The sequence below is a fragment of the Palaemon carinicauda genome, chromosome 29, assembly GCF_036898095.1.
Source record: "Palaemon carinicauda isolate YSFRI2023 chromosome 29, ASM3689809v2, whole genome shotgun sequence".
In the NCBI taxonomy this organism is placed as follows: domain Eukaryota; kingdom Metazoa; phylum Arthropoda; class Malacostraca; order Decapoda; family Palaemonidae; genus Palaemon; species Palaemon carinicauda.
Window position 1 is genome coordinate 58,967,520 of NC_090753.1, and position 15,000 is coordinate 58,982,519.

General features: G+C 41.1%; 1 protein-coding gene and 1 pseudogene across 1 annotated transcript; both read left to right on the forward strand.

The window, feature by feature from the left end:
- LOC137622602 (uncharacterized) overlaps positions 1–15,000 on the forward strand; it is a 551,390-nt pseudogene that overhangs the window by 357,602 nt on the left and 178,788 nt on the right.
- On the forward strand, positions 314–8,982 carry LOC137622147 (piggyBac transposable element-derived protein 4-like). Its single transcript, XM_068352582.1, has 6 exons — positions 314–499; positions 541–1,199; positions 5,662–6,687; positions 7,099–8,038; positions 8,476–8,537; positions 8,874–8,982. Exons 1-5 carry the CDS (start codon positions 314–316, stop codon positions 8,494–8,496), a joined length of 2,832 nt encoding a protein of 943 aa, XP_068208683.1. The 3' UTR covers positions 8,497–8,537; positions 8,874–8,982.

Consider the following 15,000-nt stretch of genomic DNA (forward strand, 5'->3'; position numbering starts at 1 on the left):
AACTTATTTTTATAGTGTTGGAAAGTGTTTCTAGATGATCTGGCTACCCATACCTTTCTTTTTTTTTAGCCAGATATGGCGTATATATTTGTTACTGTTTTTAGAATTACTAATCGGACGTGTCATCTATTCTCCTGACCTCTCGTTCCACTAGACCTATGGATTAGCGGTCACCCCAGTGAAACTAATGAGTTGCTAAACGTTTGCTGAACTGCCGTGAAAATAACCAAGTCCGTGTCCCTTTCCACGTCGTACGAACAGTGTATTTTTTTCTGTTGTCCTATTTAGCTGTGCTATTAATCCAACACCCAAAATGTCATCATCTCAAGTAGTGAGTTCTCAGATCGTAAGTGGCCAACCGCTGAAGACGAAAATTTCAAAAGACGAAAATGGAGTTCTCCAAGCATCTTGTGTGCTAAACTCGCTTCCCGATCTGAGTGCTGAAATTCAAGATCTTAAATCCTCCCTTTCAGTTCAAATTTCAGACCTCATATACCAGGTCAGTGATTTAAAGAACACTATTGCTACTATCGAGGAAAGGTGACTGCTGCGTTTGAGGATAAACTTCGTCACCACCAGGAAGAAGTTGAGAGAATTTTAAGTGACAAAGACAAAATTATTGCCGATCTCACGAATAGAGTTGCGTCATTGGAGTCCAGACCTAACTTAACAAAGGAGATGGAAGTTCTCGAGGAGAAGATAGACGAGACCGAGGCCCAAATGATCTGCAATGATCTGGTTCTGTCTGGTCCTGCTTTGCCTGCTCCCCAGCCGGACGAAGATACAAGGAGATTAGGCCGGGATCTCCTAGAGAAGTGTCTCCAGAAGAAATTTCCCGACCACTTCATCCTTGAAGGAAGAAGGATTGGCAAGAGAGGAATCGATGGGTCACCACTTAACAACAACATTTTGCTGAAAGTGATGTCACGGGCTGTAAAGTCAGATATGAGACATTCCTGTTTGCAACATAAAAATGATACTGCAAAAGGACTTTTCATAAACGAATCTCTGACTCGGAAACGCGATAGCCTTTACTACGAACTTCGGCAAGTGAAAAGACAACAACTGAACGGTCTCTTCTTGCATACGCGTGATGGTGTCATCAGAGTTAAAACATCTCGATCGGGTAAAACCTTCGCCATCCGAACCCGCAAGGACCTGGACCTGTTTTATAATAGTACTGGCCTTAGTGCCCCTGAGTGAATTTCAAAATGATTTCTGTACATTATTTTGCAGCTGCTTATAAGTTAACTCATTAGTTTTTCATTTTTTTTTTCATTTTTTTGATTCTTTTGATTCGAATTTTAAATTGTTTTCTACGTATTACTTGATTAAATTTTCTTTTAATTATTTAGATTGCCTTAAATTATCTTTATTACATTCATCACCATTATTATAAATTTATTATTTGTATCCTTTCACAATTGCACTTTTTACTTATTTTTTTTTCTTTCTCCGTCTTTCATAACGATTTTCTTTTTATACAGTCGTAAATATTTCATTATTATAAGCCTAAAGTTTAATTTTAATTCCCTTCTAATTATCTGTTCATATTATTTAATATTTCCCATTTATAAATTTTGTTAATTTTATGAATGCTAATCCTGTCAATCATGCTGATCCTGATGAGAACTTTGTAGATTTTGTGAATGCAGCCGATCTATTTTCCTGTAAATATTATACCATTGATACTTTTAATGATTCTCTCCCTGATCATATGCGGCAATGCCTTTCACTAATAAGCCTTAACATTAGAAGTTTTAAGAAAAATCACGACGAATTTATTGGTTATTTGAAAAATTGCAATCATGAATTTGACATTATAGTGCTAACTGAAACTTGGGCTAAGCAAGAAACACATTGCATGAATTCACTTCCAGGGTATAATGCTTTTCATAATTATCGTGAGGGCCGGAGGGGGCGGTGGTGTGAGCATTTTTGTTAAAGATTCACTTTTGTTTAAACCTCTCGATGAGTTAAGCATATCTACGGATAATTTTGAAAGTGCCGGGGCAACAGTTTCTGTTCCCAATTCCTCTCATTCTGCTATTATCTTAGGTATATACAGGCGTCCAGGAGGTGACGAAAATATGTTTTCAACTCGCTAGAGGCGGTACTAAGAAGTCCAGGTATCTCTTCTGGGAATACTGTTGTCACAGGGGATTTTAACATCTGCCTAATGAGGGAAGGGGAAAGCGAGACCACACGGAGACTGATCAACACAATGCGGTCTTTCGAATACCGACCATCAATAACTAGGCCTACCAGAATCGGGTCAAATGACTCTCTCTCCTGTATCGATCACATTTGGGCCAATAATAACCTCGTTAGTAACTCTGGGATATTTTTAGCTGATATCACTGATCATTTCCCAATTTTCTGTAGCCTTTTATTGCCTGCACTAAGCAGCATGAATGACAAAATAAGAATTCAATTTAGAGACATGAGCCAAATTAATGATAGAAAATTTACAGAACTACTCCGGGGTAGAGACTGGTCAGCAGAATATGGTCACGCCTCCTTAAATCCTCACGTAGGTGTGACCTCTTTCAGTGACAAAATTGACAGTTTCTTCAATGAGTGTTTTCCCCTGAAAACAAAATTTGTTAGTGTTAAAAGATTGATGAATAGGTGGCTTTCCAAAGGACTTCTTAAATCAATTAATATTAAACATAATCTGTACCGAAGAATGAAATTGGGTAATTATAGTAGCCAACAGTACAATAACTATTGTAATCTGTTATGTACATTAATACGCAAGGCAAAGATAAACTATTTTGAGAGTACTTTTGACCAACTCCGTAGAGATGCCAAAAAATCTTGGGACTTAATCAACTCGTCACTAAGGCCGGGCAGAAAAAGAGTAGCTCACTCAGAAAACTGATTCGAAACGGGGGAAACCATTACTGACACTAAACAAATTGCAAATGCTTTTAATCTTCATTTCTCTACAATAGGCGTTACTCTAAGGGATGCTTTACCTCAAAATATTAACTTGGATTTCCGTACCTATTTGCCTCCCTCAAATCAGCAGTCTATTTTTTTTACCCCTTCATCTCCATTTGAAGTGATGAACATTATAAAAAAACTGAAAAACAAAAAAGCAAATATTCATTCTCCTCCTACAAGATTATATAAGAACAATGCTAACCTACTTGCCTTTCCTATATCTATGCTATTCAACCGTTGTTTAGATGCTGGTATTTATCCTGACATTTTGAAAATTGCATGTGTGACTGTGTTACACAAATCCGGTGATATATCAGATGTTAATAACTATAGACCAATTAGCTGCCTTCCTTTGTTGAATAAAATATTTGAAAAACTATTGTATAGTCGACTTTACTCTTTCTTCAATAGTTGTAACATTTTCTCTACGTGTCAGTATGGTTTCTTACGAGGCGTAAGTACTAGTGATGCCGTTCATGACCTCCTTGAAAATATCTATAATGCAATGAATAAAAATGAATACCTTGGTGCGGTTTTTTTGGATTTGAGCAAAGCCTTTGATACTGTGTCTCATGATATACTACTTCAAAAGCTGGAACATTATGGTATACGAGGCAATGCACTACTCTTACTCCAATCCTACCTGACAAATCGAAAACAATTTGTCACGCTCGATGGTCATCTTTCAGAGGACTATGGATGTCAAAATAGGTGTCCCCCAGGATCAGTCTTAGGACCGTTATTTTTCCTCATCTATATTAATGATTTGCCTCGTTCAGTTGGCAGATTAAACTCCATACTTTTTGCCGATGACACCACGCTCCATCTTTGTCATAAAAATATTTATTCTCTTTGTAATTCTTTAACTGCTAACTTAAATAATGTTAAAAATTGGTTACTATCGAATAAATTGACCCTAAATGAGAGAAAAACATATTTCATAATATTTTCTTTGCGCAAAGTTCCCGGTAACATAAGAGTTGCAATAGGAAATCACACTCTTGACCAGAAATCCAGTGGAAAATTTTTAGGAGTAATGTTTGACAATAAATTAACCTTCAGTAAGCATGTGGATATGATAGTCAATAAAATTTCCAAAGTTATAGGTATCATATATAGGCTGAAGGATTATTTCCCGCTATATATATTAAAACAACTCTACCACTCTTTAGTATCTCCTCATCTAAATTACTGCATTACAGCGTGGGGGAGTTGCAGTAGAAACGTCCTGCAACCGCTAATCATTATGCAAAAAAAACTGGTGAGAATAATAACTTCGAGTGATTATTTAGCTCATACATCACCTCTATTCCGGTCTCTCTCGATTCTGAAGTTGGAGGATACCTACAAACTCTCCTTAATGAATTTGATGTTTCAAACCCTTTCGCTGCATAAATATCCATCCATTAGACAAAAAATAATTCAGGTACAATCAGCACACCAATATGGAACAAGAGACTCTAACTTAACTCTTCCCTTCGTACGTGTAAAGAAATGTGAACAGTTTTATCTCTATCAGGGAGTTAAACAATGGAATACTCTGCCTGCTTATCTTAAGGCATTGCTTAGCATTCGATCTTTTAAAAAATCATATACTAATATGTTATTATCTGTGTACTAAGTTTTATTAGTAGACATTTCTTCATGAACTAACCATTAATGCAATAATGTTCTTAATTCTTATATTCTTTATTGCTTGTATACATTTGTAAGTCTAGCATTTCTACCATATCAATGTTAAATTCAAAATTTGTACTATTTATTATTCCGCCCTTCTTTATCATACTTTATTATACGAATATACTGTACATTTCCATTTATTTTTAGGCTAAAAATCTCATTTATATGTGTCTATGTGTACATGTGTATGTATATGTACATGTGTGTGTATATGTATTTGTATGTGTATGCATATGTATATTCTTATGTATATATATGAGTACATTTAGTTTATCGATATCAATATTTACTTTTTATAAATTTTTTTAATTGATGATATTATTTTATTGTATTATTGCCCGAAGAGCTCTGCTCCACATGGGCTTGGACCGAATCTTTTTTTGTAAATATTTTGTATGTATATATGTTTTTGTCCAATAAACATTATTATTATTATTATTATTATTATTATTATATTGTTAATTTATTCTCATCATTAATTTATTTCCTTATTTCCTTTCCTCACTAGGCTATTTTTCCCTGTTGGAGCCCTTACTTGGAGCATCTTACTTTTCAAACTAGGCTTGAAGCTTGGCTAATAATAATATAGGTATGTGTTCGATTTTCCTGTGTTTGCCATTTTTCGTTTTTTTCCCATTTCTTTCGGAATTACTACGTACTAAGTAACTATCACAGAGTAATGATTCATTTAGATGTTTATTTGTCGGAAAATGTGCCTTGATGGTTTTCCTAGCACGTGGCTGAATTTTTTGTTTTCTGAAGGGATCACCATTAGCACGTTGCTATTTTTCATAGAGTGCCCTTTTTTATTTGTTTTGCATTTTTTTTGCTTAGTCATGTTACCGTAATGAATTGGCAAGTTTTGTCGTAAAACTTATATTTTTATAGTGTTGGAAAGTTTTTCTAGATGATCTGGCTACCCATGCATGACATTGTTTTTTGCCTCAGATATATTGGTAGGGGATCCATTTTTCATCGAATGCGTATTTCTAATTTTTTCTCATTCTTTGCAGATATCAAAATGGCAAGCAGGAGACCATCTTTGGGCTTGGATGCCATAAATCAGCTCTTAGAGCAATTCGATAGTGATGTCGATGATGCTTTGGAGGTTGATGACATCAGTGACGACGAATTCATCAATATCGATGAGTTGGAGCAGGAGGTCAGGGAGGAACAGGAGGTGACCCAAAATCCTGAGATTGTCGCCTTAGGGAATGGTGATGGAGAAGCCGACGACGATGTGGGGGAGGAAGAGGGGGTTGGGGCTTCGGGTTCTCATGTTGTCCCAGTCAGCACGATAACAAGTCCTGTGCCATCGACTTCACGTGGTCCGCCCCCAGTAACGGTACCGGTACCTCAGCTCACGCCAGTGGAGGAGAGAAGCAGGAAGAGGAGAAGGGGGGATCTACAGGCAGCCAGGGGGTCGGCAATCACCCACATTGATGCTGAATCGGTGAAAGGTCGCGACGGTACCGTTTGGCATAGAGACCCAAATGCCACCCTCCCCCATATGTTCACACCAAGGATTGAGCCTGGGGGTCCCACTTCTCTCACGTTGGGAACGAGCAAAGTGTCCGACATTTTCTCTCTCTTTTTGACCGACCGCATGTTAGCCGAGGTTGTTTTGTATTCTAATGAACGCCTTGCCCTATTGAGGAGTCATTATCATCATAAGGGCAACGTTGCCCTCAGGGACATTGACCTGAGGGAACTGAAGGCGTTTATTGGTATCCTAATAATGACGGCAGTGCGGGCGGACAACCATACACCGAAGTGGGACATGTGGAACCTCACAGAGGGAAATCCTTTGTACAGGTGTACTATGAATGAGCGTCGTTTCACCCTGTTGGTGAGGGTAATTCGCTTCGATGATTCGGCCACCAGACAAGAGAGGGTGAAAGTGGATCGCCTTGCACCCATTAGAAAACTCTTCGATCACGTGGTGACCAATTGTCGAAACAATTACACCCCAGGACCACATCTGACTGTGGATGAACAGCTTGTCCCTTTCCGGGGGCGCTGTCCATTCAAGATGTACATACCCAATAAACCTGCTAAGTAAGTAAAATTCTTTGTTTTTTATATTTGCACATGTTATTATTGTTTTGAAATTATAAAAAATTGTTTATATATATATATATATATATATATATATATATATATATATATATATATATATATATATATATATATATATTGTGAAGTAAAGAACTTGCTATATGATTTATATATCTAAATCATAATATATCATCTATTCTATCTCTATCTATGTATAACTTGTTCATTTATATAACTGATAATTTATCTTTCGTATTTGTAAATGTTTTTCTTATATATTTATTATTATTATTATTTTATTATTATTATTACTATATTGATTAGTAATATAATTGTATATTGTGTATTTTTTTAAATTTTTTTTTATCTTTTTACCTTTATTAGTTACTAATTCCATTTCCCTTCTTCTAGATATGGTATCAAGATTGTATTGGCGTGTGATGCCGATACGCATTACATGTGTAATGCGATTGCGTACTTGGGGAAGGACACTGTCCAGATACCTAGAGGATCGACGCTTGGAGAAGTTTTTACGTCTGATCTTGTGGCACCTTTTCAGAGAAGTGGCCGCACAGTGACGACGGATAACTTTTTCACGACGCTACCGCTTGCTTTGTCACTCTTGGATAAGGACATGTATTTGTGTGGCACCATTCGCCAAAAGCCTTATATTCCTAAGGAACTTACGGAGAAGGTGCTTCCCTCAAAGGAGTCAGTGGCAGTGTTCAATTACGAACACAATCTAACTATACAGTGTCAGCAAATTAGTAGGACTAAGAAGGTGATGCTGTTGAGTTCCCTGCATCATGATCCGTCTGAAGTCGAAAAAAGGAAGACCGACATTCAGATGTTTTATAATGCGACCAAGGGAGGTGTAGACACATTCGACCAGATGTGTTCTACATCTAGTTGTATTCGTAAGTCACGACGCTGGCCTCAGACTCTCTTTTACGGGATATTGAATATAATAATGGTCAATTCTTATATTCTCTATACGTCCATGCCTTTCACCAAGCCAGTGCCAAAGCGAACGTTCCTCAGAGATATCGCCTACGAGTTGTGTGCTCCCCAGGCAATACATCGGTATCTAACGTCACACAGTTTGTCGAAAGGACTCCGTCAAATCATGGTGGATACTTTCAAGATACCTGAGCAGGTCCCACCAAGACGTCGAATTCCCGTTGGCCACAGAAAACTCCCTAAAAGGATTCGCTGTCACAGCTGCCCGCCTAGGGACGACCGCAAGACAAACACTGCCTGTCTCCTGTGCAAGAGTCCTGTTTGTCTGGACCACCAGAGTGTCCTCTGTCCAAACTGTAGCATCTGTCCAAACTGTAACGCAGCGTTATTTGTAAGTTACAGCATGAAAATTTTGTTTACTTCTTTTTTGATTGAATATCATCAAATTTTATTACCGAAAATATTATTATTGATTTACAATTTTCTTTTTTTTGGGGTCAGCATTCTAATTTTATATTCGTAAAATAATCGACATTCATCCAGCAAACCACCATACAATTTTTATGTATATCCAAGAATAATTAGATTAGTAAATAACACCCTCATCAAATTTTATTACCGAAAATATTATTATTGATTTACAATTTTCTTTTTTTTTCGATTTTATTTCCCTTCAAAATTTTTTTTTTTGGGTCAGCATTCTAATTTTATATTCGTAAAATAATCGACATTCATCCAGCAACCCACCATACAATTTTTATGTATATCCAAGAATAATTAGATTAGTAAATAACACCTTGAAATTGACATACCCTTCCTACATTTCAGGAGGCAGAACAGGGAGTCTGAGTCAGTGTGGTTGGCGGCCATTTTGTGGACATATCCGAAGCGTAAGTTGCCATATCTATATATATTCTTGTTCCCTATAAAATTTGTGATATTTTGGTATATTTTTACCTGCATAAAATCATATTATATATTATATATAGGTATTTTTTTACGAAATTTCTAAGTACTCAAAAAATGACCTTTAGATATGGCCCCTGATATAAATGTAATTTACAAAATAATGAAGATTTTTTTACATATTTCTATTCTAGGATAACATGTGTTTATTCCATAAAAAAATTAGCCAATTCGGATTTCATTTGGGTATCTAAAAGAATTCATGAAATTTGGACACATTTTTTTGGCCAAAAAAAGTTACCCTTTTTATCTCATTTCAGATCTTCACCTCTATGGGTCCGATTTCATCCAAAATATAGCAAGATGTGTCCTAGACATTCAAGATTCAATCCCTAAAATTATTTTTGTAAATAGGAGAAAAATTATTTTTTTATGAATTTTTATGTAAGGTCTTTTTTTTCTACTTATTTTTTTAAAATATTTATAATAAATAGTTTTTATGCAGATGAGTAGTTTTTATCTTTACAGTAGTTTTAAGCATTCATTGAAGTTTTTTTTGGCAAAAGAAAAAAAGAGGTTACTGCAAAAACTGATTTTTCAAGAATTTTTTTTGGCGTCGGGGTCGTTCGCGTCCGAGTATACCCTTAAAGGGGTGTCCGAGGAGCGTACCTATCCAGGGTTAAGGTAAGGAGCACTGCCATAGCTTTTAGAAAGTTTTATGTGAAAGGTCTTGAATAGCTTGGACCAAGTCCCTTGGACTTTTTTCCGATGAGAGTGACCTCCCCATCCCTCCTTCGAGGCGTCTGAGTGCATCGTCACCGACGGGGGAGGTGGCTGAAGAAGAACCGACTTCTTTAGATGTCTGGCTTGGGACCAAGGCCTGAGAAGAGTACTTAGCCGAAGCGGCTGGTCTTCTCAGATCTCTTCGCGCGTTTGATGCATAACTTCTCCAAACTCCGATTGCATCCTTTAGCTGTGCTCTTAGCACTGGGTCTGTCACCGAAGCAAACTGGAGAGAGCCCAGTACCCTCTCATGCTCGCGTCTTGATATCCTTTCGGAATCTAGAAGTCTCTTGACAGAACCCACTATCTCCTTCCTTTTCTTCGCCGGGATGGAGAAACGGTGTGACAAAAGGTCCCAGTGGATTCCCAGCCACTGGAACTTTTGAGATGGAGAAAGTCGAGACTTTTTTCTGTTGATCTTGAAGCCTAGGTACTCTAGGAACTGGATCACTTGACTGGAAGCTTGCAAGCATTCTGTCTTGGATGCTGCCCACACCAACCAGTCGTCCAGGTAGGCTACTACCTGAATTCCCTTTAGGCGTAATGTTTGAGAGCTACGCTCGCAAGCTTCGTAAAACTCCTTGGGGCTATGTTTAGCCCGAATGGCATGGCTACGAAGGCGTATAGTCTTCGTTGTAGCCTGAACCCTAGGTAGGGGGAGAGTCGATGGCTGATTGGAATGTGCCAATAGGCGTCTGACAAGTCTATAGAGACGGAATATGCCCTCTTGGGCAGTAAGGTCCTTATGTGTTGCAGTGTTAGCATTTTGAATTTGCAATTCACTATGAACTTGTTGAGTAGCGACAAGTCCAGAATGACTCTGAGCTTTTCCGAGTCTTTCTTGGGAACACAAAACAGCCTCCCTTAGAAATTGATGGGCTTCACCCTTCGGATCACCTTTTTTCTCCAACAGTTCTTGAACGTACTCCTCCATAACGGGGGTGGAGTGTTGGAAAAACCGAAGGCACGGGGGTGGAGTGCTGTACCAGCTCCAGCCCAGTCCATTCTTGAGTAGGCTGTGGGCCAGGGATCGAAGGTCCACCGATCCCGAAATTTCAGAAGTCTCCCTCCTACCGGTATCATCTCACTTGGACTGCTGTCCTGAGGTGTTGCCTCCCTGACCACGACCACCCCTGAATCCCCTTCCCTTTGAGGGGCGCCTAGACGAGCCTCTGGCTGCTCCTCTAGGCTTTGCTCGAAAGGAAGTAGACTGCCCTTCGAACGCTGGGGTGAATGCCGTGGACTGTGTCGACACGGCCTGGAGTACCCACTGAAAAGTGGTTGGGGTTTGTGCCACGATCTGGGGCACTGGAGGCAATGGCAATTGCAGTTGCTGTTGCTGTCTAACAGGCTTGGCTGGCCGAGACGGTAGCCTAGTCCTCATAGTCTTCCTCTTTGGTTGAGGACCCTCATCCGGGGAAGACTTTCTTTTGATAGCCAGGCCCCACTTCTGGAGAAGGTTTCTATTCTCCAAGGCGGCCTTATCAACAACTTCTTTGACCAAGTCGGTAGGGAAAAGGTCTTTTCCCCAAATGTTGGAGGAGATTAGTTTCCTTGGCTCGTGCCTCACCGTAGCCGAGGTGAACACGAACTCCCTACAAGCTCTCCTTGCCTTGACGAAGCCATAAAGGTCCTTCGTCACTGTGGCCAGATGAGTCTTGGCCACCACCATGAACATTTTATGGACCTTGGGGTCACTTGCCATCGTCTCAAGAGTAGTCTGAAGAGACATTGAGGCAGCCAGTCTGTCTTTTGTCTCGAACTCTCTTCGCAAAAGAAAGTCAGACAGCTTAGGGAGGTCCTCGCCGAACTGACGTCCGGCAATATCAGCCTCCAACTTCCCAACTGAGAACGTAAGATGGACGTCCTTCCAGTCTTTGTAGTCCATAGGCAGGGCCAGCGACAAGGGTTTACACTCCTCCAGGGAGGGGCAAGACTTGCCGGCCTCGAGTGCTTTTAGTACAGCCGCAAACCCTTTCTGTAAAAAGGGAAAGGCTCTAGCAGGCGAGGACACAAGGGAAGGGAGCTTCTTGCTCAATGCAGCTACCTTTGAGTTAAAGAAGCCCCTCTCTTTCATCAAGGATGAAAGTAGAGCTTGAGCCTTAGCGTGGTCCATCACTATGACCTCCTTCGGCTCTGTCTCCTCCTTTGAAGCTGGTTCCTTCATCAGCCGGACATAACAGTCCGGATATGATGCCTTGCTGGGCCAGAATTCCACCTCCTCCAGGGGAACTGAGCCCAGCTTATCCGAGATGACGATCTTTCCAGTCGTCATCGGCATGTGCTCAGCATACCTCCATGGGTTAGCATCTGAGCACAAGGGAAGGTCTTTCACATTGAGCTTTTTCTGGGGCCCATGTGATTCTGCGAGGCACTGCATCCGCAGTTCCATTGCAGCCGCCTTCTCCTGATTCTCCTTCTGCATTTGTTGGATCATTCCAACAATAGAAGAGAGGGCCTGTCCCAGCTCTACTGGGAGACCGGCCGATGTTGAGGGAATAGGCTCCGGAATCTGAACCGGAGTAGCCGACACCTCGTCGACCTCTTCCTCTACAACGTCTGGGGCTTGAACTTCATCCTGGGCTTCTGCCAGGAGGTCTTCCTCCAGACGCTCGTTCACATCAGACATCCTGTCATATAACTGGATGCCTTGCATCGCGACTGCGACTTCAGCATCCACCTGGATCTGAACTTGGGGGATCTCCTCTTGAGGCTGGGGAATCACTGCATCAGCTGATGCCTTAGGGAAAAGATACGCCCTCATCTTCTCACTTGGAAGATAAGGGCCAGAGGTGTTCTTTTGGAAGCCCTTTACCCAGGTACGAAGCTTTCCCCTTGCTATATCCCTTGATTCCGCCGTCCTAGGGGAATCAAAGGCCTCAGTAATCAGGTTAGTGCACACAGTACATACCTGAGGGTCCCAATACCGGAGATCATCCTTGGAGACAGCGCATGCTGCGTGTCTCCTACAAAACTCATGTCCGCAGAGGTTCTTGCTGCGGACGTTGCAGAAAGCACTTCCGCACTTCGGAGGGTCCTTCTATAAAGAGAAGAAATTTCCATGAGTATCAAGTGAACTATGTATCACTGGATATGCATTGTATAGCATAACAATTCAGAAAGGAAAGACACACACTTGTGTTTCCCTCACAACCCAATGCTGCAGCCTTCCAGATAATAAAATCAAATGGTTAATCTCTTCTAGAGTAACCAATGCAAAGTTTCCAGAGGAAACAGGTGGAGCTCACACCTAATCAATGATTTTAAAATCCTGGATAATAGACAGGAAAGAACTCACTTTCCTATCTGTAGGGCAACAGCAAAGGACTGTGCAAGAAAACACAAAAGTGTTAGAACACAGTGCTGTACCAAAACCCATACTATAGTTTTCTTCTTACTGTATATGTTATACTGAAGAATACTAGTACAGTATAGGAGGATACGTGCCGGCCGGCACACACCATAACTAGCTTTAAAGTATACTACTTAACAGCTATAAGGCGGCAGAACTCTGGTTCAAATGCATGTGCCGGCCGGCAGCAACTGCCGGCCGGCAACAGCCAATGTCGGCCGGCAATGGCTGCCGGCTGGCAACTACACAAGGTAGTACCCAGCTGCCGGCCACACTCTTGGTGACCGGCAGACAAGGGCTGACATTAGCCGGCCGGCAAAGGTACAGGACCGATGCCAGCCGGCAGCAAAAGAACCAGAGGACTACACCTGCCCGGCTGCCGGCCTATGAGGCCGGCAGCCGGGTCGGGTACAGCACTAGAAGAAAAATAGAATGGATGCCGGGATAAGAGTGTACACTACCTCCAAGCCCGGCAATCCGAAAGAGTGCATATAAGGAAGGGGAGAATCTAATTCAGGCTTCCTGACCAATGCCGTCTGGCTCTACAGGCAGGCATGGATGAGGGACCAAGGGAGGTCCGGGCAGCACTCAAAATATAAGACCCTTGCCGGCCGACAGCTCTGCCGGCCGGCAAGGGGCTGAGTCAATTCCACATCCTAACCTATACTAGGTCCAGATGTAGAACGACGTACAGTACTGTAATGGCTAGGCCATTACGGAGGTAGAGGGGGAAGGGACAAAGAGGGTCCTACCAACCTTGCTTTAGTGACGGATCACCCGCAGCCAAGAAACTTATCTTAGCCTAAGGGAGATCCAAGGGGGGAGGCCAGCAATACTTGCCAGCTCCCAGAGCACCAAAGCAAGGAAGGTGTTGCCACTCCCAGGGAAAGAAACTTATCCTCCCCCGAGAACAGCAACAAGGACTAGTCTGGTAGATCACAAAAGAAGGAATCATATCCACAGAAACCTTCGGTAGTGACCTAAGGAGGCTAAGCCACCTTTGTCTGTGTCAGGCCAGCGAGGGAGACTCTACCCCAAGCCAGACAAGCACAGACTCAGACTAAAAACTCTGTTGTTCTGTCCCTCTTTGAACCAGACTTACTGGAACAGGAAGGTACAGTAACACCCCAGTATAGTTTCATCGAAAATTAATTCGGAAAAAACCACTTAGGGATAAGCCCAAGGCTTAAACAGAGGGAAAGGGATTGCATACCTTCTCCGAAGAAAAGAAAGCAACCGGGGAGTATGAGAAAGTATACTAAGGCTCCATAAGCAACTTAGCCTAGGCACCAAGAGAATCGATTACCTAAATCACCGAAACTCAGTCGTATACTATCTTGGAAATATTCAACACAATCTTAAATGTATAAAACATAGCCTAAAGCTTCAAAAAATTTTTTTACACTCGGAAAAACCAAAATCATGCATGAAGTACTAGGACCAAACGACTAGGCTACATGGCCTAGCGTAGGCCAGAATGGCGAATACTTCGCCAAAATAATACTAAGCACGAAAGGAAATCCTATGTAATGCTAAATAGCTAAAATTTATTAAAGCAAAACAACCGGGAATGTCGCTCTGACTAACTAAACTTATACCTAGCGAGCGACAGCGTCCATGACGCCTCCGGTAGGCTACGGCTCTTGTAACAAAGATTAATCCTATTAATCACTCAAAAATTTACCAAGAGCCTACATTTATACATAAAAGACATGGTACTCAACTTATCAGAGGCCGACGAAGACGGAGAAGCCATGAAAAGTAGAATAAATCCAAGATTTGCGAGAAACACAGGAAAAAACACCGAGTTGTTAAGCTACGCAAAAAGGAATACAGATGGCGCCAGGCACGCATACGAATCGGATGTTAGGGAGCCTTGGGAGCGGCTCCCCCTTTTTCTTTCCCGAATTCGTTTCTTGCCAATCGCCTCCTACGAGACGAAATCTCTGTCCAGGATGCAGATTGCCATGTGGCGTGTCAAGAATACGTCCTCTGATATGTCGCGATATCCCTTTCAGGAGGGATATTCGCTCCAGGAGTTAGAATTCTGGTACCTTAAGGTAAATTCTCTGGGAATATCTCCGTAGTTGTAATATACCCTAGGAAGCTACCCTATAGGAACTTCCATCAGGACGACATGGCTTGAGCCCAAATATATATATATATATATATATATATATATATATATATATATATATATATATATATATATATATATATATATACACACACACCTTTCTGAGTTGGGGATACCTTAATGCAGTGAAGGAGTTTGTGTACTGTCACGGTCAGCAAAGCTTAAATAGTCGGGA